This window comes from Lissotriton vulgaris, chromosome 9 (assembly GCF_964263255.1).
Source record: "Lissotriton vulgaris chromosome 9, aLisVul1.2, whole genome shotgun sequence".
Lineage (NCBI taxonomy): Eukaryota > Metazoa > Chordata > Amphibia > Caudata > Salamandridae > Lissotriton > Lissotriton vulgaris.
Window position 1 is genome coordinate 436,296,422 of NC_141697.1, and position 21,264 is coordinate 436,317,685.

Consider the following 21,264-nt stretch of genomic DNA (forward strand, 5'->3'; position numbering starts at 1 on the left):
AAGGCACTGTGGGTTGGTGCTGTGGGATCACCCTGCCTGTTCCTGTTGGTTGAACATCCAGGTCTTGAGGTCATTCCTTAACTGCTGGAGCGATGGGGAGACTCTGAGGCATGGGCATCCGTAGAAATGTTTCCAGGGGGGGGGGGGACATTTTAACTGTATCACCATCCTCCAACATGATTGAGTACAAGTATTAAATACATTTTAAAAAAATCTAATAAGACAAAGAGATTAAATAAACAAAGAAACTCATAGGGGGAAGAGAAAAATCTTGTGAGGCGCCACAGGAGACGCCCTGGCAACTACAATAAAACAGAGGTAAAAACTTAAAATGGCCGGGAAAGAAAAAAACATTCTAAATCAGGTTGATGTGGTTCTAGAGCAGGGGTACTCACAAACTTTCTCTCGGGGCTAAATTTACAGTGTGGTTTGTAATGTATGTAATGTAAGTATACTTGTAAAGCGCACTGTTACCTCGTTACGTGGCTTTCTGGCGCTGTTTACCGCTGGGGAACCCGTCCTGGCTTTCCCTGTGAGAGGGCACCCCCAAGGTGAAGCCACGCATCCCCGGCGCTGCTGGGGCCGTTGTGGAGATTAAGCAAGCTATTGCCCAGAGTTGCAGAGGGGGACCCATGGTTAGCGTAGGCACCTAGGCGAGAATTATTGAGTCCGCGGACATTGACCCAAGACCCTGCCGCGTCGGGAATTGAATCCTGGTCCCGGGCCGACTTCTGCTTCAGGGTCTGTCACTTCTTATTAGTGAGCCACACTTCTCCACTTTGTGGCCGAGGGCCGCACCGGTGGGGGAGGGGTGTTGTGCTAGAGCAACAAATAAAATATGACCATGTGGTTGAACACATGCCCCTGCATAGGACACCTTCGTCCACTGAGCCACCAGACCCGGCATACACATCTCTCTCTCTCTCTCTCTCTCTCTCTCTCTCTCTCTCTCTCTCTCCCTCCTCTCTCTCTCCTCTCTCTCCTCTCTCTCCTCTCTCTCCTCTCTCTTCTCTCTCTTCTCTCTCTCTCTCTCTCTCTCTCTCTCTCTTGTTGTGAATCACCCGGCCCCCATAGAGCAGAGTGTCTCACAGTCCGCGCTGCTGCAGTGGTGTTTGCTGACACTTTTTATTAAAAAATAAAAAAAAACGCAGGTAGGATGTTTGCTAGGCACGTTAAAGGCAGACGGCCCACTGTCATTCTTTATGTGATGATCAGCAGGAAACAGAATGACAATGGGCCTGCCCACAGTCTGCTCGAGGTCGGGAAGGAGCTGCTGCAGCCTCTAGAGTTCAAAGAGAAGTGCAAGAGGCCCCAAGTGATAGACATTTAAACTCCTGGGGCTTCTCTCTGGGGATGGCCACAGCCTGCTGTAATTATGAAAATTAAGGGGACCAAAGGCGTCCGTAAAAGGAATGTGATAATACCACACTGTCACTGGGCCAGCACCAGACGGACCGGCGATCCAGGCAGGCCAGGTTTTATGATTCTTGCTCAGGGAGGGCCACAAGCATCGATGGGTGGGCCACAAACATCGATGGGTGGGTCACAAACATGAACGGGGAATGGACAGTGTTACTAAGTATTGCAAAGATCTGATATTTTAGGTACTTACATTGTACACTTTTGACATTTTGAACACCATAAGTATCTAACAACAAGGGACCTACTTTATTTTCCCTGCTTTGCTTCTGGCTTTATGTTCCTGTTGCCACACATCTCTTTGTAGGTTTTCATGTTTAAAAAAAAATTAAATTCCACTTTGCAGTTTGCAAAGTATTGAAGTTTAAAAGTGTGGTGCAGTAAGCCCTCTGACACCTTTGCACACCCCTGCCTAATAAAATAATTCAGACTTTACAAATATTTATCCCCCCTTTCTATGTACATAGGCACTGAGGTATGGTTTTGCCAAATGTGCAAAACCAATGCAACTGACCAGTTATGCTAACCAACGCACACATAATTCATGTTCCCCATCATTCAAAAAACCCTTTCTTAACTGGGCCTTTCTCCCATCTCTTTTGAGGCCATCCAAGTTTTTACTGAGATATTACTATTTTTCTCTTTTAGCCTCTGGCTGTCATCCCTGTAGAGGTGATACTCCCAGCATTCACATCTCCCCCTTAATGGAAGAAGTAACAACATACTTGAAGTGCTAGTAGTGAGTTGTCTACTTTTTTAGGTAGGAGCGACCCTTTCTGGCAGCCACAGTGCTGCTAACAAGTCAACGTCAGGGCAGACCGTGCCTTCCCAAAGGAGTCTCCGAGACTAAAAAACCCCGAAGGGAAAACCCTCTGATGGAAGCGATGACTTCAGAATCCAGGCGACAGGTCATGAAAAGGAGGATAGTCAGCAAGGGGATGACAGACCTGGGAAGAATAGGAGTATTTCAGAAGAAGGAACCCACATGACCGAAATACCAAACTGGAGAAAAGTGTCACCAACAGAAGCGAATAGATATCAACAGGAGAAAAGAGACACCAACAGGCGCGAAGAGTGTTGCAACACAAGAAAAATGAGAATTCCAGCCCCCTATAATATGCACAAGGACAGCAAGGAAGTGACGCAACAGGAAAAGGAGAACCACCATCTTGGTTTAGGAAGAAAAGGAAAAAGGTTAGAAAACCTCCATCTTGGAATGGGGAACAAAAAAACAGTACTCAAGGCACTCTGGGAACCAGACAGAGGAATTTTGGAAGAAAGGAACACAAAAAATAGTCCCTAACCATGACTGCAGGCAACTCATATTAAGGTCACTCTAAGATTCAGGTAAGTCAACAGCACTTTGTTTTCCCAGGCAGTCTCCCATCCAGGTTCTAACTTTTAGGGTGGTATGGCCGCTGCCTACAGTGGCGGCGTGCCCCAAGAGAAAAGAGAAGTGCTTCATGGCGCGTCTTTGCACTCAGAAAAGAAACTGCAGGGTGCCGCACTGAGCTGCGGCATGCCCAGTGTCCAGAAATAGGTGCCACGGACTGGGTTACGGTCGCAGCTGTGAGGCGGGAAGTGCGCAGGTAATGACCCAGTCCACGGCGTAACACCACATCCATTAGATTTTCAAAGTGTCTGTACGTCTGTTCATATACCATACCCACTTTTCATTCTGTCTCCCTCCTGTCTTTCTCTCATTCTACCAACCCCTCCGTTATCATACTCTATCCCATCATCCATCTCTTTTGTTATCCATCCCTCTTTTCCTCTCTCTTCCCGTTGTTACCCTGATTTTCCCATTTCAATTGCCCCTGCGCTATTTCCCTCCCTCTTAGTCTATAATTTACCCTTCTTTCTTACTTTTCACCCATATACACTTTATACTTCGTTCTATTTCTACCTCCCATGTCCTTAGTCCCCACTCTCTAAATTCCTATTGCTTCTTTGAGATTTACATCAGTTCTTTTTTCTGTATTGAAAATTCAGTTGTTCAGTTATGTCTTCTTATGCCAACTACCTGCTTTATAAAACCTGGTCATTTGCAGAAGACCCTTCTCTGTAGCCATTAAATAGATTCCTGTCCCTGTGAGTTCTTTCAGTTCTGCATGCTTCTAACGGTTAGGAAAGTGGAAAGACCTTTAGTAGGCATTAGATCAAAAGAAAGTTTATTGTTGAGTGGTAAAGGAAAATCCACCTATTTCTGGAGGAGTTGTTAGATACAGTGGAGATTCCACATGTGGCATTTCTTTTACCAAACTATCATTTTCTTGAAGTGATAGTGTCATATTTCTGGGGTTCTACTCCTGATTTGGCACTTCCTCAAGGTATCACCAACCTCTAAATCAAGCTGTAGACTCCTGAAAGTTAGAACTAAGAAGTGTGTGTGAGGCCTTGATTCATCCTTTCATTATTATTACTGACCAGGAAACTTCTAATAATCCTCTTCTGCAGCCATCCTTTGCGTTGTCATTCCCTATTGTTTTGACTCCCCTTGCCATCACCCTTCTCCACTTTAGTTTCCTACTCTATCTTGACCAATCTCTTGCTCTAACCTTCTCTCCACTTAGTCTGTTCTCACTTCATCTTTTACTTGGCTGTTTCCCCCTCATTTCCCCCTCTCCCACTCTCTCATTGTGCTTATCTATCATGATTTCCCTCCCTCTCGCCTCTTTTCCTATCTTCTCTCATCAATCATTTCTCCCTCTTTCCTTTTCCCCATTCTGTTTGTCTCTACTCCCCACTCCGTCTCTTATTTTTCCCTTTGGCTCTGTCTCTCTCTTTATCTCTCCTCTGCTCTTACTTCTTTCTTTGTCTCAACATGGAGGGAGTAATTACATTTTTCACTACAACATTGTCAAAATCGAATTTTCATTTTTTTCCATTTTTAGTCATATTGTTCTTTAAATGTAGTTATTTCAGTCCTTAGTGTTTTTTCCGGAGTTTTTTCACTCTTAGCCGTGACAATGGGAACGGTTGACTCTGTGACCTGCTGAGAGTCACACTCAGGCTGTAGCAGCCTTTCAGGTGTTTCCCCAGCAGGAAAGTCGGCCCCGGTATGTGGGCCAATCCTCTATAGCCGAGCCTGGATCGGGGGGGGGGGGGCAAGGCACGCGTCCCACCCTGCTCACACTCCCCTCCCTCCCTCCACGGACGCCCATGCTCTGAGGTGCAGGGGGAGAGAATGTGTATCACATGATGCTCATCACGAATTATAAAATATTACATTTATACTCGCTTCCCATGTTCCATTCTTTGTCCCATCCCTCCTTCACACAATTTCTGTAGGTACTCCTCTTAGATGTGTCGTTGCGGTTCCACTCTTCTTGGCTGTTTTCAGACCCGGATACCGCCATTGCCACTACGTAGGAGTTCATGAACGTCTCTGTTCAATCTGCTGCTGTGAGGCACATCATCCAGCTTTCCCCTGGTAAATGCCACTAAGGATTTTCCTAATGAGCATCACTCTGTGCTTCCCAGGGAGATGTCACCTTGAGGTCCCCTGCACCAAATCACCTCGTGCTTCATTTGCAGCACGCCACTTCATGCTTCATTTGCAGCACATTATCTTGTACGCTATTTGAACAAATCATTTTGTGTCCTATAAAGCACATTACTTCCCCTGTGTTTCATGCAACATTGTCCCTCTCCTGCACATCTCCCTATGCCCAATAATGCACATCCCCTCCGCTGCACATCACTTCTGATACATTATTTCTAATCATACATTTTTTACCGAATATTTTTTCATAGCAATAGGTCCCACATGCCAGCAGGTGGTGCCATTGGACTCTGATCTCTTCACATCCAAAAGCAATGGTGTAGAGCTGTACATGTGCCACTGCTGCCCAATTGTCAGTACCTTTCTTTTCATGTCCCTTGATGCAAAGCCAGAGCTCTTCTCCCAAATTTGTTGATTTTCATCCATGTCGAACCCTGGACCGTTTCTAGGTGTTTTGCCGACCTAGGCGAGAATTGAAAAATGCAGCCCCCTCTCTTTTACTACCATCACTCTCTCGCCCTGTCACCCAGGTTGGAGAGGCGCACCCTCTACTGCCGAACCCTTCTATGTTACTGATTTACTATCAGGAAACACGATCACAACAGTCAGTCCTGCAAACGACCTCAACAAAAGGCCGAGGCCAGACCATTGCGGTAGCCATACACTCACAGAACTATGTACATGGATGCCCAATAGAGCCATGTGTTTAAATACAACTAAGGCGTCAAGTGCACCTCGTTTTCAAAACCAGAAACAACAAAAATGGTAACTTGCACCATCTTCCAAGGCCAGACCAAGTGGTTTTGCCAACGCTTGTTTTTTTCGCTGAGGCACCTGAAATAGTTATCATCTACCTATGGAACCATTTAATTCAGGCTGGACACAACAATTAAAAGATTTCCACGTCAGGGAGATTATAGTTCATGATGCTCAAATCTACGCTAATCAGAGACTATGGCAAGACGTTAATAAAGTTTGGCGTACAACACAGAATGAACTGCTTCTTGGCGCTGTGAATAGAAGTTATTGACAAGCTCGGGCCTTGTACCGCTATGAGAGTAATCCTGACCAGAATTTGAGCCGGTGCAAAGCAGAATGCACACTTCCTCATAGTTGACAATTGGTTCCATGTTTTGGAACACCTTCAACCAATCCTAGGTTTGCGTCCACCTGAGCATTGCATTCTGGGATTTGTAGTCTTACTTTTAACAGGGTAATTCCTGGCTCAAAATTCCCAGTGTGGACACTGACGATGGCCTAAACATGCACTACTGGATGACGGAATCTGGCATGACACTAGGCTAGAGGTCAGTGCTTTTTTTTTTTTTTACGAGTTTTATATAGCGCTATCTGACCCAAAAGTATCGGGTATCAGAGTGCTTTACACGAGCACAAGTTGCGTTACATTATGAGGACACATTCATTAGGGCTCGCCTGCCATTACAGCGCGAAAGCGCTGTCTCGCTGCGAGACCTATAGTCACCGGCTCTGCTTCCCAGAAGATAGGATATCGGCACGCGCACCCTCAGGAATCGGATTGGCTCGGGTCACGTGCAGACAGCATGCTTGAAACACACGCGTGCACACTCATCTCCTGTCTCCACTGCAAGCCTCCTGCTTACTTTCACTTTCCCTCCCCCTCCGCCGTCGGCTCCACTGCCCATCACCACTCACAAGAGTGCTCCTTTCGCACAGCAAACCCCCCCACACGGCCCCCCCCCGACCCACGGCCCCCACACCGAGGACGTCAGTAGAACGGGTTATCTCAGCTGATTCGAGACGGAGTGAAAAGGGTGGGGAAACTGCTCCCAGCAATTGCCCGAGTCCCGGGAGAGCTCCAAACACCCCCCCTCCCCCTCCCCCACTACAATGCTGGACATATGCCCGCAGCGGCACCCAGGCAGCCACCTCCGCAGCCCCACAGTCATGTAAACAGGCAGCATGTGGTTGAGGGGCCGATGAAGAGGTGATCCAGCAGGCAGTGCCACCAAGCGGCCGCATGACCACGTCGCACCGTAGACCGAAGTCCATAGAAGCGCTCTGCAACCGACGCTGTGCCCATACATGCCAGTGAGTGCATCTTCCCCTAGTTATTTTGAGCTGGAGAGTACTTGCACTTCCCAAGAGTGACGTAATACGTTTAATTGGAGCACTACAGGCTTCTAATTACTTTCAACATGCTGCGCTTATTTAAAGCAGATTTTTAATCCCAATCCGACCATGCCCATGCCCCTTTTACTGTCGCTCTCTCCTACCCATCTTTGTCTCTTCTAAACCCACCCCTCCCTCTCCTCACCGGACTCCCCTCTGCTCCGGTCCCTGCGCTGACAGGAAAATTAAACTAAAAGAGAAAGCATGTCTTCCCTCCCTTCCGGGCTCTGCCCGCCTTGGGTTTCCCCATCAGCCATCAAACGCCGCGAAGCCCAGGAGGCAGGAGCTGGTGAGCAGCGAGGCGCTGTAGATACCCCAGGACAGTAGCTGGTATGCAGCGAGGCGCTGTAGATACCCCAGGGCATGGGCGGGTAAAAAGTGAGGGGCTCTCTGCCCCAATTATTGTGCCCCCTACTATTGTCACCTTTGCCCCACTTGTCTCTGTCCATCTTGTGTTCTGATAGTGCTTCCGCCCTGTCTACCCACAGTCTTCTGTCCTTTGTGACTCCCTCTCCACCCACGTTCACTTCTACCTCACACTGCGCCATCTGTCTCCTTCGATCTCTGCTGCCCCTTCTCTCTCTGCCCTCTGCCTGTTCTTCCCTGTTCTCTTTGTATTATAATTGTAGGAGGTTCTGGATGTCAAGGTTGAAGTAAACTGACAGAGGGGCATGTTTGTGTGTGTGCACGCTCACTTCGGACATAGACTGTAAGGTAGGGACGCTTACTCTCTACACAATGCATAGCCACAGGCTCTGAGGTACTCTCTATGCCGCTGGTAGTTGTAAGCATGGTGTGAGGTGCGTACAGCGCCTTCGCCACCACAGAGCAGACTGTAAACACAGCCCGTGACGTAGTGGTTATCGCTCTGACACATCCATGCACACTTCAGATATTGGGCTGATTATGAGGTATTTATTGGGCATCTGCCACCTCCCTGATCACCTCCGCCAGGGCATGTAAGGCCCTTTGCTCCGCAGTCACCACCATGCTGGCTGCAGGCATGGGATGGGAGTTGCTAGGAGAGTAAACAGCAGACTTATTTTATTTTGTTGATTCCAAACAAAAAATGTTTCCATAAAATACATTCCTGACGCAGAAGAGTCAGCGCCAGCAAAATGAATTAACCACACACTGTTAATTAAAGTTGTGACTATTACTGCAGCGCTACGAGGCCATACTAATGGCAGTCTGCACTAAGCAAACATATATAACATACCATGCATGCCATACCGTACCCTAACATCATGTTACATCATATCACATAACATAAAATACTGACGTGTGCAGGAATATGCACCCTTGACTCCAGTCTGTACTCCACACTTCCAAAAGTGTAAAGACACTCCCTCCGCCCCAGGCCTAGAGTACTCTCCACTAGTGCACATGTGCACACATGTACTGCATTACATGAGCATATGCACGACTAGAGTAGATGTACATGTCCTGGCCTGTGCGTTCTGCACTCCTGAACATGTATGCACATACCCTCCATGCCACACCTTAGTGTACGTATTACGTGAAGTAGTGTGGCTCACTGGTTAGAGGCGGCAGACCCGAGAGCAGAGGACGGCCCGGGACCAGGGTTCGATTCCCGGCACGGCAGGTTTCTGGACCAGGGTCAGCGGACTCGATAATTCTCTCGCCTCGGTGCCCACTCTGATCAGCGATCACACTCGGCAACTCTGGGCATTAGCTTGCTTCATCTTCACTAACGGCCCCACCAGACCGCCGGGGATGCCTGGTCTCACCCTGGAGATACCCATTAAGGGACCATCTCTCAGGGAAGCCAGGAAGGGTTTCGCAGCGGTCGAAGCGCCTTGGGACCCTCCGGGTAAGTAGTGCGCTATATAAATGCCTATACACATACACATACACACATAGAGACATACAACATCTACTCCTGGCCTAGTGTTCTCTGCCTTGCACATATACCACTCACTCCTAGGCTCAGTAGTACTGCACATGTGTGCACATGTACCACCCACTCCAGGCCTCGGTGTACTCTGTATTACTGCACATGTATACACATATACCACTCACTCCTAGCTTCAGTATAATCCGCAGTACTGCACATGTACCCAGATATCACCCACTCCATTCCTCAGGGTACTCTACGGTACTGAACCAGTATGCAGTTATGCACTTGTACCAGCCACTACAGTCATCAGTGTACTAAGTAGTGCTGCATATGTATGCACACACATCATCCACTCTAGTCCTTTGTACTCTCCACCACTGCACATGAATGCACATATATCAGCTAGTCCTGATCTGTGTTTAACTTCTGCTATCCCAGACGTTCGGAAAGTTAATGGTTTATTTCTCCCCTTGCTCCTCTTTGTTGACGATGCAGTGCTGATGGTACTAACGCCAAAAGCCCTGCACCTTTTAGTGCATGCTTTTGTGGATTTTATTGGCGCACAGGATTTACAAACTAATTTTACTAAATCCTATATCATGGCTGGTGGCCCGAAGAGAGATGAGTTGTCAACTCTGTTGGGTCAAACAGTTTAAAATGCACCAGTACTTTTTCATATCTGGGGATTACTTTTGCTGCAGCAGGATCGTGGGTACCAAATATCAGTTTAGGATGAAACTGTCAAGGGCTATTGGATCACTCCTCGGCTTGCCCCAACCATCCCCTAGGGGAGCTCTTATCCTGCTGCTTCAAATCTATAAAACACAGTGTACGGGACACTTTCAAAAGTGATGCCATTCAGTCTCAAGAGAACAGGATTGCAGAAAGGTCCTGGCAGTTCCCATTTCATCCCCCTATTTAATCTGCCATGAAGAACTAGTTGTCCCATACATATAGGATTACATCAGAGAACGCCCCACCTTATTATGGCTAGCAAAGTGGAAAAAAGGAGGCTAGTTTGACCAAGGACATCATTATGGACAGCCTCAAATGAAAAAGGGGCCGAACAATCAGATGGCTATCTGGTGTAGAAACAAGCTGTCTTAGGATCGGGATTCCATTTGTCTTTTTGGAACCCGAGCTTAATATTAATATAAACACCAAGCATTTACAATGCAATTGGTCTTGCATTGTTAAAGTTTGAGCTATTGGCATTGTAAATGACAATGCCTTGTATTCATTTGCATCGGTGGGTAAACAAGCACTTTGTACTTATAGTCCATGCTTATGAGAGGCAAGACTGGCAGTCTCTTTTACTGCCAGCATTACTCATCGTAAGCAAGGACTATAGGTTCAAAGTGCGTGTTTATGCACCGATTACAGGTTTTAAAAACAAATGAATAAAAGCCATTGTCATTTACAATGCCAATAGCTCAAACTTTAATAATGCGAGACCTATTGCATTGTAAATGCTTGTTTTTGTTAGTCACAAACAGCCTATTATTATGACAACAGGCGCAAAGCTGAGCTGCCAATATTTCAGCCCAGAATTCCGAAGGAGAACAATACCCATTTTTAATAGTTCAACTCTGGGCTGTCTAGGGGCTGAAGAAAGGGAGGTGTGGGCCGGAAAGAAAGTAGGTTTTCATTAAACTCTGCAGTGAATAGTTGCAGGGCGAGCAACCGTTACACACCTAGTGATATGCCTGTCGATGAGGGAGAGCTCAGTGGTTTTCAAGACATCTGACTCCATTGTACACATTCAGGTACGAGGGCAGGAAGAACAGCACAGTATTCCGAGTGGAAAATAATTGAGTTCACTTTCACTACAGTCCTCTGACGTGCCCTGGCCCTGCAAACCCCATTCTCTTCCCGAACCCAGAAAACTCGTTTACTGCCTCTTAGTTTAAAATTCAGCAGTCACCGAGTAGTGTATAAGCGTGGTCGACATTTGAAATGAGTGATTTGTTGCTGTATTTTAAAACTGTTGTTACGCCAATTACCTTGTTTTTTCCAAGAAGGCTAGCTCTAACATGGGCTATAATGTTCAAGATGTGTAATAGTCAGTATTATTTGTCCGTAAGAAAAAATGAAATAGAATTAGATTTCAAAATGGTGCACTGAGCGACTATTTAATTTGCAGAAGCAGTTATATTAACGCTTAGGCAGCTAGTGAAGGCTAATAAGACCTAACCGTGGAACCCCATCATCCCTACGCGTACTATTTTTAAAACTCTCACATCAGACTATAGAAAGCTAGTCCAAGATGGCCCCTAAGTATACATACCACCTTGTGCGTTTGTCACCATAGAACTAAGCCCCTTTACTCTGATGTAGGGCAACTCAGTTTGCCGTTGCTAAGCTACAGAACCAGATGGTTAGTGTGTGTGTGGCTTACGTTTTATTTTGCTTAAATACCCACCTTGTCATTCCTCTATCAGGGCCGTTTATACCATTAGGAAACTAGGCTTCAAGCCTACTTCTACTTTCGTAGGTTCAAAGTGAACAAAAATTCTCCCTTTTGCCGCCCTAGGCAGTTGCCTAGTCTTGCCTAATGGTAGAAATGGCCCTGGTCGAACCTTATTCGTAACTAAACAATGTACTAGGGAAATGTTCCCTTCAAAAGCATAGAGTAAATGCAGTGCCACGAGTACTGGAAGCACGTCATCAACGGATCCACACAATGTTAGCTTGTGATGTTTATGGTGTGGAGGTGAAGCTGTACGTCTTTTGAACACACAAACCGTGCTAGGTCATGCTCCTGATAGCAGACCCACTCTGAGCCACACACCCAGTCCTGGTTCAGCTCTGTCCCACTGGTCATGAGGATGATTCAATGGACATGTCGCTGCACCAGTGGAAGAATTCTAAGCTGGACATGTGCCCTTCTCACCACTCTAGCTCTGGGGAAAGGTCGGTGCTCCATGTACCTGACTCTGATGCCATTGTTCGACTCCGAGCCTGTTAATGTCTGGTCTTTTCATGACCTGAGTTCCCCGGGCCATCGCTAACCCTACAGCTATATAGACTTTTGGGGAGGCCTAGGTTAAACTTTTCATAGGGAATTGAGCTTCCTCTGGAGCTGCCGGCTCTGACCATGATTTACCCCTTCGGGCGGCTGCTCATTTATCTGCCCACACTGGCTGATTCTGTTGCACTCCTGGCGGGATCTTACTAGCTACCCTTGACCAATTTATGAACACTTTTGCTCAGACAATCCTTGACTGGCAGATGCAACAGTATAAGTTTTGAGAGTCGTCCTGGACACCATGAAGTATGTGGACCATGCCATGGCCACTCATTTTGTGATTATAAATAGCTCAGTTCTTGGTCTTACTATCTCTAGACTGTCCATTCCACCAACAATACCGAAACTACTTTGGGGTTCTTGCCTGTTGCCAGAGGCAACCCTTACAGCAACCATTGTTGCCCTTTTGTAGTTCAAGAGGCTGTACTGGGGATAGTGGCCATGCACACAACCAGGTACAGCAGTGGTCTTCCTACTCCTCCTTTGCCACAACTGTGGCCAAGCTGCTTTGTTTTCCCCACGGTTGTGCTCGACCAGTAGAGTGATAGAATTTGATTTTGCCTGGCTGGCTGGTTTGCTATAACTTGAGACTAGTCGGTGCTGCAGATCGTTCAACAAGGTTCTTGCCATTACGTCCAGCCCAATGGTCCATCTGTTTGTGTAGACTTTAATAAATCATGCTTCCATACTTGTGAAGGATGTGAAGAGGCTATACAGTGTGACCTGAAGCTGGAGAAGGGCAGAACGTGCTACAAGCATTATGTTCCAGTGTCCAAAAAGATAGAAGGCTCAGGCTGATTTGGGCCTTTCACCTTCTGAACAACTTTATTTGGAAGGACAATTTCAAGATGTTGACTTTGGCCCAGATTCTTTCCACCCAGGATTGTGAGGATTGGATGGTGACCTTGGGTGAGCCTGACTCATACTTTAATGTGCCCATCATGCATTCCCACAGATGTGTCCTGCAGTTTGAGGTGGGACAGTAGCACTTCCAGTTTGCTTCTCCGCCCTTAAGCTTTATCTCTGCCTTTCCGGTGTTAGTGCAGGGTCTGGCAGTGGCCTGTCTTTGTAGTTCAAGGATACATGTTTTTTACCAAGTTCGAGGCACACAACAATGCATTCAAAAATCTGCTAGATCATTATTTCGTTGCAAAGGGAAAAAAGTGCTGGAATTCTTGTTTCTCCTATGATATGTTCTTTAATTCTTTTAGCCAATGAGTTTCATCGCAGTGGGGAAATCACCCTTTGCGACTTCCTCAGGGCTGCTGAGTTCAAATGAGTTCTCACATAGGAACCTCCTAAGATCAGAGTATAACTTTGGAGGATTCAAGCCAGTATTTCTTTCTGAAGGCCGCCAATCGTTTAAAACTCTGATTCCAAATTAGAATACCCTATGATTAAAATCTTCCTAGTATCCGGGAACGCAAGAACTCCTACACGAAGAGACGTCGTGGGGAGAATATTGAACCACACAGCTATGAAGGAGACTGAATACTTATTTCTGTGTTGTCGCAACATTACACGATTGGAATAATTGGGACACCCTAGGAAGATTAGGAAGGCTAGCACAAATGTTACTCCCCTCTTTGGCTACCAACCAACAAGGCTCTACTCTCTTAAATGTCACAGACATTAAACCCTGCTACACAAAAAAAACTGAGGAGGTTAAAAAAAACTCTGAATAAGAAGGGTCGTTTGCTTAAAACGATCAAATCCCACCTTGCTCACTGTGGTCGAATCCCTTCACAGCCAGTACAAAAAACAAATCTTGCAAGCCAAACAAGACCACAAGGAATTGCTCCAAACTGAATTGTTTATTGCATGTCGGTACAAAAATGCAAGAAGTTTTTGGATGATTATGAATAGGCTGACCAGAGGCTCATCCTTTATTGCTACAAATGGGAACTACGTCAGTGCGGAAAAATGGAAAAAGCACGTTACCACGTTATTCAAAGATTCATTAATAAGACCAATGAAGTGCCAGCCATAAGCAAACCAAACCCTGCACAGCTGTCGTCAATATCAAGTGTGGCCACAAACCATCAATATGCAGAAACCTTCGACACTAGCAAAATAGCAACATTAATTCAAAAAAGTAGAGGAAATAGTGCACCAGGCCCCAATGGCCTCCCATCTTTTATTTGAAGAGTTTTATATAGCGCTGGCTAGACCCGGAGGTATCAGAGCGCTTTACATGAGGATCAACGGGATTGCAAGTTTCAATTTTTTTTAAATAAGTTACAAAACATCCTAAGGGGCAAAGAAGGTAAGGGGGAAAAGTAAGAAGGGGAAAGGTAAGCAGATCAGGACAGGAAAGTGAGAGATAAACAAACCGGTGTTGGGACCTGAAATTGACAGTAGTAGTGGAGTGGAGTGTAGGAGGGGGGGGGAGTTAGAGGAAAGGTCAGGCATGCTCCGAGGGTGCTTTTCAATGTCTGGAACTTATTAAATGTCACCTTTTTGGGAGATATGCCAGAATTACCTTGCCTTTTGAACTGTGCAGCCTCTATGCTATTGTGCCTAATGATTTATACTTTGACGTTTCTTCCTTTTTAAAACATGCAGACTTCAAGTTATTATTACAATTTGATTTGTACTTTCTTTGACTTTTGAACTGAGCAGATTTATACTATGCTAGTCCTCTTGCTGATTTATATTTTGGTTCTCGCGATTTGCTTACTTTGGAGGTCGACCATATGTTGTTACCCCTCGCAATTGCTATTATTTAATGCACTATTGATGCGGATTTAAATCCCACTGCCTACTTTTTCCCATCAGCAGTGATTCTTACATTTTAATAACCCTTTATGGTTTGTCTTTGTATTTTGTTCTATGACTGTTTTCTTTAATGGCAAAGGGCCTCCATCTATTGAGACTTGCATGTCCCCAAGATTGCGTCTCAACCCTTTTAATTTACAAGTTAAAAGCACCAGCAATGTTGTCAAAATCAACAATTCATAAAAGCAGCATGCTGAAGACTTAGTGTGAGGTCTTCTCTGATAAGGTGGGCCCATCTAGGAAGTGTCAGTCTACAAACATGACATCGATTTTGGTCGAGCATACTTGAAAATACATTGAAGAGATGCATAGTTCAGCACACAGTGCCACCATCCTGTCAATGCTCGATTCTTCATTCTATTTACAAAAAAGACCCCACCTCGCTCCCAGACAGTTAAAGAAATATCACACTATTGGACGTTCAGACAAAATATTTTGCCTTGTTACTACTCGAGGATTTACAAGATTGGGCAAAAACTAACAACCTGTTTTTCCTCAACCAAACTGGGTTTAGGGCACAGGCTGGCACCATAGATAACCTGGTAGCCATAAGGATGCTTGTTACCAGACAAAAACAGACAAAATAAGAGCTGTACTGCTGTTTTATAGACTACAGTAAAGCCTTTGACTGAGTCAACTGCCGCTTACTGTGGTCCAAACTTACAGCCTGGAAAATCCCAGAGCTAACTAGTGAACCATCTCATCTCTTTCATGCTTTACGCGGATAACAGCGTCCTTCTCATTCAAACCCCAGTAGGGCTTAAACGGCTGCTAGATTCCTTAGATACGCACTGCCTGGCAAATGAGATTAATATTAACTACGAAAAAAACCATTTTTATCTTCGGCCGGAAAAAGAAAAAACATCATCATTGGCATCAACCATCGCCAAACCATCGCGAACAAAAAGAACTATTCGGGCTGCTGGTTAGTCAACAAAGGATGTCACTTACTGCATCGGAACTCATTAAAACCAAAACTTGCTTCGTTGCAATGTGCCTTTCGAACAATTGTCAAGAGCACCATCAAGTTTTCTTTTGAGGCACTGCTGATAATAGTCTCTGCCAAATTAGCGCCAACATTATCATACGGTTCAGAGACTTACCCGGGGAAACTGAAAAGTAACTGAAACTGAAAAGTAAAAATTACATCTCTCAAATCTGGCCAAACAGCTTTTGCCAAAAGAGAACATGACCATTTGGTCCTTAGCTGTTACGATAGAAAAGGCCCACAAAAATACATCAACAAACCATTCTCCTATTATAAAATGAAATACCTGCAGCTTCGGATGGGCTCTTTTTTATCTTGATCTGTCGCCACCTTGGGCGGTTAAACCAGAGTCGACTGAGTGGTCTGTTCCAGGATTCAATAACTCACTTGATCTGCATATGTCCTATACTTCTGGAAGACTGCAGAAGATTGCTCCGGCATCTGTGGACTAAGGAGAGAACATGGACATTACCATCTGCCGTTGGCTTCCAACTGAACAACGCTCTGCCACAAGTGATTAGCAAACTGGTAAAATTCTTGGAGAGTATCGATAAGCAACTAAGAATCATTCCAGTAGCCCAAATGAAAAAGGGGAGGAACCTTAAATCCCAGTAGCCTCAAAGACTTTACCAAGTTATTTATTGTTTATTGCATTGCATTTAATTTTTTTAACTGTACAACCATTGAGGAAATCTGCTGATGAGCTATGGGTTATTTGTAGAATCACCAACATTTCTAAAAAATTGTGACAGTCTATAACTTTTTAATTCTACTTGGCACTAAAGTACTTTGACGGACGTCATTCTCTAAATAAAGTATTTTGTATTGTTGTAAAGATTTGTAAAAATGGGTGTTTGAAATATTGTGTGCAAGATGTGTTTGTTTACCCATATGTTTTGTCATGGTCTATGCATGATATGAAAACAAACCTAGTGCATTTGCAAATACCTTTTGGTGGCTTAGGCTTTTTCTAGGACTTGAGTATTTTTCTGTAGATAGTGTGGAATTCACGTGCCAGCCACCTCCTTTTATTCATGTCTCCCACAGTAAATTATCATCAACTTATAATGGAAACTATCTTTTATTTTTAGGTTTGGCTGAAATCAATTACATGCATGAACTTTTCACAAACATGGTTCATAAAAGGTAAGTGTGATGTGATGATGGCACAGCAATACATAGTAGGTCCGCAGTCACTACTGCATAGTTTCTGTATAGATAAAGTATTCTAAAGCAGTTTTGCTTGGTCTTTGTCAATCATATGTTTCCTTAACAACTACACAAACATTTCTTAAAAATTCCATTTTTCAGACTGCATGTGTATCCCCTCCATTCGAGTATCACCATGGAGGAACAGAATGCTGCATTTACAACACCGGTTTATGGCTACAGGAAGGTAAGTAGCTATTAGACATCAGATAAATGCCAAATCTTGTTTAGGCTTTAAAACCCTCAAGGAAGCCTTAATTAAGGAAGCCTCTGAGTGTTACTACTGGTTCATGAAACAGATGTTATGTAGTTGTCGAGTAGATTAAAGCTCTTTCGATGTTAAATAAATATTTTTTAATTTGAATTCGGCAGCATGGCCCATTTATACCATGATCTTATAAAGTGCTTAAGGGAAAAAATTGTATGAACTTAGAAATCCCTAATTGCATTGATTCCCTACTAAAATTATCGATAGTTTTGTGTGCGGTTAAGAGGAAAGTTACACAGGTGTTTTGCTTGTGTGGTTGTATTCAAAAGAAAAGAGCAACCATGTAACCTCTGTGGATAATGGCACATGCACAAGGAAGGGCATCTCAAGAGGAATTCACTTTGGTCAATTTGACGTCAGTTGCTCAATGACCTACAAAAATTATCGATGGTTTTGTTGTGTGGTTAAGAGGAAAGTTACACAGGTGTTTTGCTTGTGTGTGGTTGTATTAAAAAGAAAAGAGCAACCATGTAACCTCTGCGGATAATGGCACATGCACAAGGAAGGGCATCTCAAGAGGAATTCACTTTGGTCAATTTGGCGTCAGTTGCTCAATGATATGATAGAACGGACAGTAGCTTTTAGCCCAGTGAATTAAATTAGAGGCTTCAACACAGAAGAAGCAGGAAGCAAGTAAGAATGTTGTTAGACACCTTTATATTTAAAAAAAAAGTACCCCTCCCACCCCCCTCAGAATGAACCTATACACTGTATAACAGATCTTAAAGATTTTCAGGGCAATACAGCTGATAAGTAACACCTCAGTGAAAGTAATGGAATACAGTGTTATAAACAAAAAGTTGATAATGTCGAAGGCATGCAGAAGCACAGCTCAGCAGTCGCAGGTTGTATGCAGTAGGTTTGCGTTTACTAAGCTGATGTAAGACTTTACATTCCATTAGCGGTTTGTGTGCAGGACCTGATCAGGACAAAGATTGCATAGACAAACCAGCATTGGCAAAATTAACTGCTCAGACGCTAACCCGCTAACGTATATAAAGAGTGGCAGATGGAGTGCTGTTTGTATGTATTAACACGTTACAGCCAGGCCTATTGCCTTTGTAAATGCTTGCTGCCCTAGTCAGTAAGAGGAAAATGTTTTTATTGATAGGTCAGTGCTAAACTGCTCCACACAATTTACACAGACGCACTCTAACAGTCATTTCTCTCTTTCTCTTTGGCATGTTTTCTCTGCTTTATTTTGGCAGTTGCATTGATTTCTGAACATTTCTGAACCTTGAATAGCACCAAGATTCTGGGTGGTTTCATCTGAACACATTCCATTGTGCGAGTAATTATTTGTCACTAGAGACTGTGAAGGGAGCTAGCTAGTGCATGGACTGCAGGGGAACTACAGATACATTTACTTGTGAGCAGGCAGTACAGAGAAGGGCTTTTAAGGAAGACTGAAAACTGGGAGGGAAAGAGACTCCAGTAGCAGTGAAGAACCGGGACCGTAGACAGGGACAAAGGTCCCATGAAGAAAGAGTAGAACTGCAGGTGAGACCAGAGAGAGAGAAAAAAATGATGCAGGGGGCAGAATGCTTTTGGAGAGATTGGCTCCTGGGTGAAAAGGAAAGCAGCGACCTGTATCTGCAGAGATCAAATGTAACGGATGCAAATAATGTAGTGGGAAATTGTGAATTGCAAGCAAGAAACATTGAAAGAGAAAAACTTAAGTGCAGGGCTGCAAGAACGGAGGCTGCAGAGGTTAATGAAAATGCAGGGAGTGGCTACAGAGATAAGACTGAGATGCAAAGTTAGTCCGACTGAAGAGAAGAGCGAGTTTTGAGGTTTGCCAGATTGAAGTATTGGTAGATGCAACAATAAGTAGAAGATTGCAACCATGAGAGACAGGCTCGACAGAAGACAGATTGTAGGATTAAAGGGAGAAGCTGCAGGGAAGTGAGAAAGAGAGGAGAGAAACCATAGTACTTAGAAATGGCTACAAGTAAAGTCGAACACAGCATCCGATAATTCCACTTATTGTATGCACTCTTTTTAGTATGTAATGTTTCCTTTGACAGGACAGTAATTAACACCCTTTACAGCTACTTAGAAACACACTGGAGTTCGTAAGAAATACTTTGTGTAGTTTTGTTTATTTCGAGTTTTAATAAAGCGCAAACTTGGCCCAAGGGTATCAAAGTGCTTTACAGAGTTTGCACAGACATCGTTTACAGGGGATACAGCACAAATAAGATGCATACATACAGCAATACGTATACAGGAAATAATGTACGATGGACGGTGGAATAGTTGGTCGATATAGTGCGTAGATAGCTATGATGGAGAGTAACAGGTTGGAGGAATAGATAAACAATCGGTTTAGAGATGGAAATGTATGGGCTCTACGATAGAGGTGGGAGGTATATCTGAGTGGGTTGATTATTTTAATAGGGTGGGTTAAAGTGTTTGTTAAGAAGACATAGTTTAAGGTTTTTACAGAAGTACAGGTAGGATTAATTCTTCTATAGTTCTTGTGGCAGAGCGTTCCAAATTCTAGGAGTATTCACAGAGAAGGAACAGGCGAGTGTTTTTTTTTCGTCTTAAATTTAGGCTGGATCAAGATTATAGTATTTGAGCTTTGCAGATGCCTCTTATGGCCAGCTTTTGATGGTTTGTTAGCTGGATTGTTTGGTTTTCCAGAGTAGAGAGCTCTGTGGGTTATGCAAGCAGTTTTGAATATGCTTCTTGCTTCAATTGGTAGCCAGTTGAGTTTAAGTTTCAGGAGTGATGTGTCATGTACTTTGTTCACCTCCAATCCTAAAAAACATTCTACTATCTACAGCCATCCCTCTTTTCTCTGACCCATCTCATACCTTTCTTACTGCTGTGAAGAAACGTCCTTCTAAAGGTTTCCGCCTTTGTTTTACCCATAACACCCAACTAACAGACGACCACTATTTGAAACAACTTACTACTTCACCTTTCATATCCATTCCGATGATTCTATCTTTACTCTAAACTACTAAACATAGGAGAAATCAAGATCACAAATCTAACTCAACTAATGCAGAAAGGAAAAAACATTATATAACTTCTCTACTCGTCCGGGGTAGTAAGCGCTGTATAAATGCAATTTACACTCCATTTGCGATCACTGCCATAGATGTCCTGTCCAAGTATAACATTTCCTAATGAAAGGTATCAGGACACGCTGTTAAAAGAACCACTGCAAAGTACTTGACTGCTTGTTTGAATAGGAAAAAGCACCCCTCTGGAAAATGACCTTTTTAGAGTGTCAGTTGTCTGTTGCAAATCATGACCGATACTGGTGTGAATTAAGCAGGATTCAGTGAACCTTATTAGGAAAAAGAGCACATTAAAATGCGCCGACAGGAGACGATTATGCACATATTTAAATAATTAATAAGCCAAACCTTTAGGGCTGGGTTTAATATGCTAATGCATACAATGTTACCACGCTAGGTGAAGGCGCACCAGAAAGTCAGCAGGAGCAGTTAGAGAAGGCTATAATTGTAAAGTAGTCCCTCATGCAGGTCAGGGGAGGCACTGGAGTGAAGGTAGAAAGGTACATCCAAACTACCACTAGCTTTATGTGCGAGATGAATACTCGACAGGGATGAGCCAAGAAGTGAATAACAATGTCTAAATTCAGGGGGTGAAAGAGGATGTTATGTTATGTTAATGGCGTTTTGTAAAGTGCTCGTTCACCGGTTGGTTTCTTGGTACTGGATCTAGAAAGTGCCGGAAAATTAAGCCGATCAGTTGTAAGCCTGCCTGTATAGCCAGGTTTTAAGCAATTTCCTGAATTTTAAAAGGTCAGTACTGGACCTAATTTCCAGAGGGATAGAATTCCATAACTTAGGGGCCAGGGTTCTAAACGTGGCTCCTCCTTGTCGCTTTAACTTAAAGGTAGGTGTTGACAGTAGCAGAAGATGGGACGAGCGAAGATTCCGTAGGGGAGAATACTTGGAAACGAGATTGTCTATGAAACTGGGGAAAGAATGAAAGCCAGTGGTTGAAAGGGGCTGACCCAAAGCCCGCTATTTGTATATTGTAAGCAATAGGTCAGTTTGACAGCTTTTCTGTA

At 44.2% G+C, this 21,264-nt stretch overlaps 1 protein-coding gene across 1 annotated transcript in view; it reads left to right on the plus strand.

Moving 5' to 3' along the window:
* TDRD9 (tudor domain containing 9) overlaps nucleotides 1-21,264 on the plus strand; it is a 2,495,642-nt gene that overhangs the window by 710,442 nt on the left and 1,763,936 nt on the right. Inside the window, exons 10-11 of the mRNA XM_086937885.1 lie at nucleotides 16,822-16,876; nucleotides 17,042-17,126. Of these exons, the coding sequence (XP_086794011.1) occupies nucleotides 16,822-16,876; nucleotides 17,042-17,126 (140 nt within the window). The remainder of the gene's footprint in view (nucleotides 1-16,821; nucleotides 16,877-17,041; nucleotides 17,127-21,264) is intronic.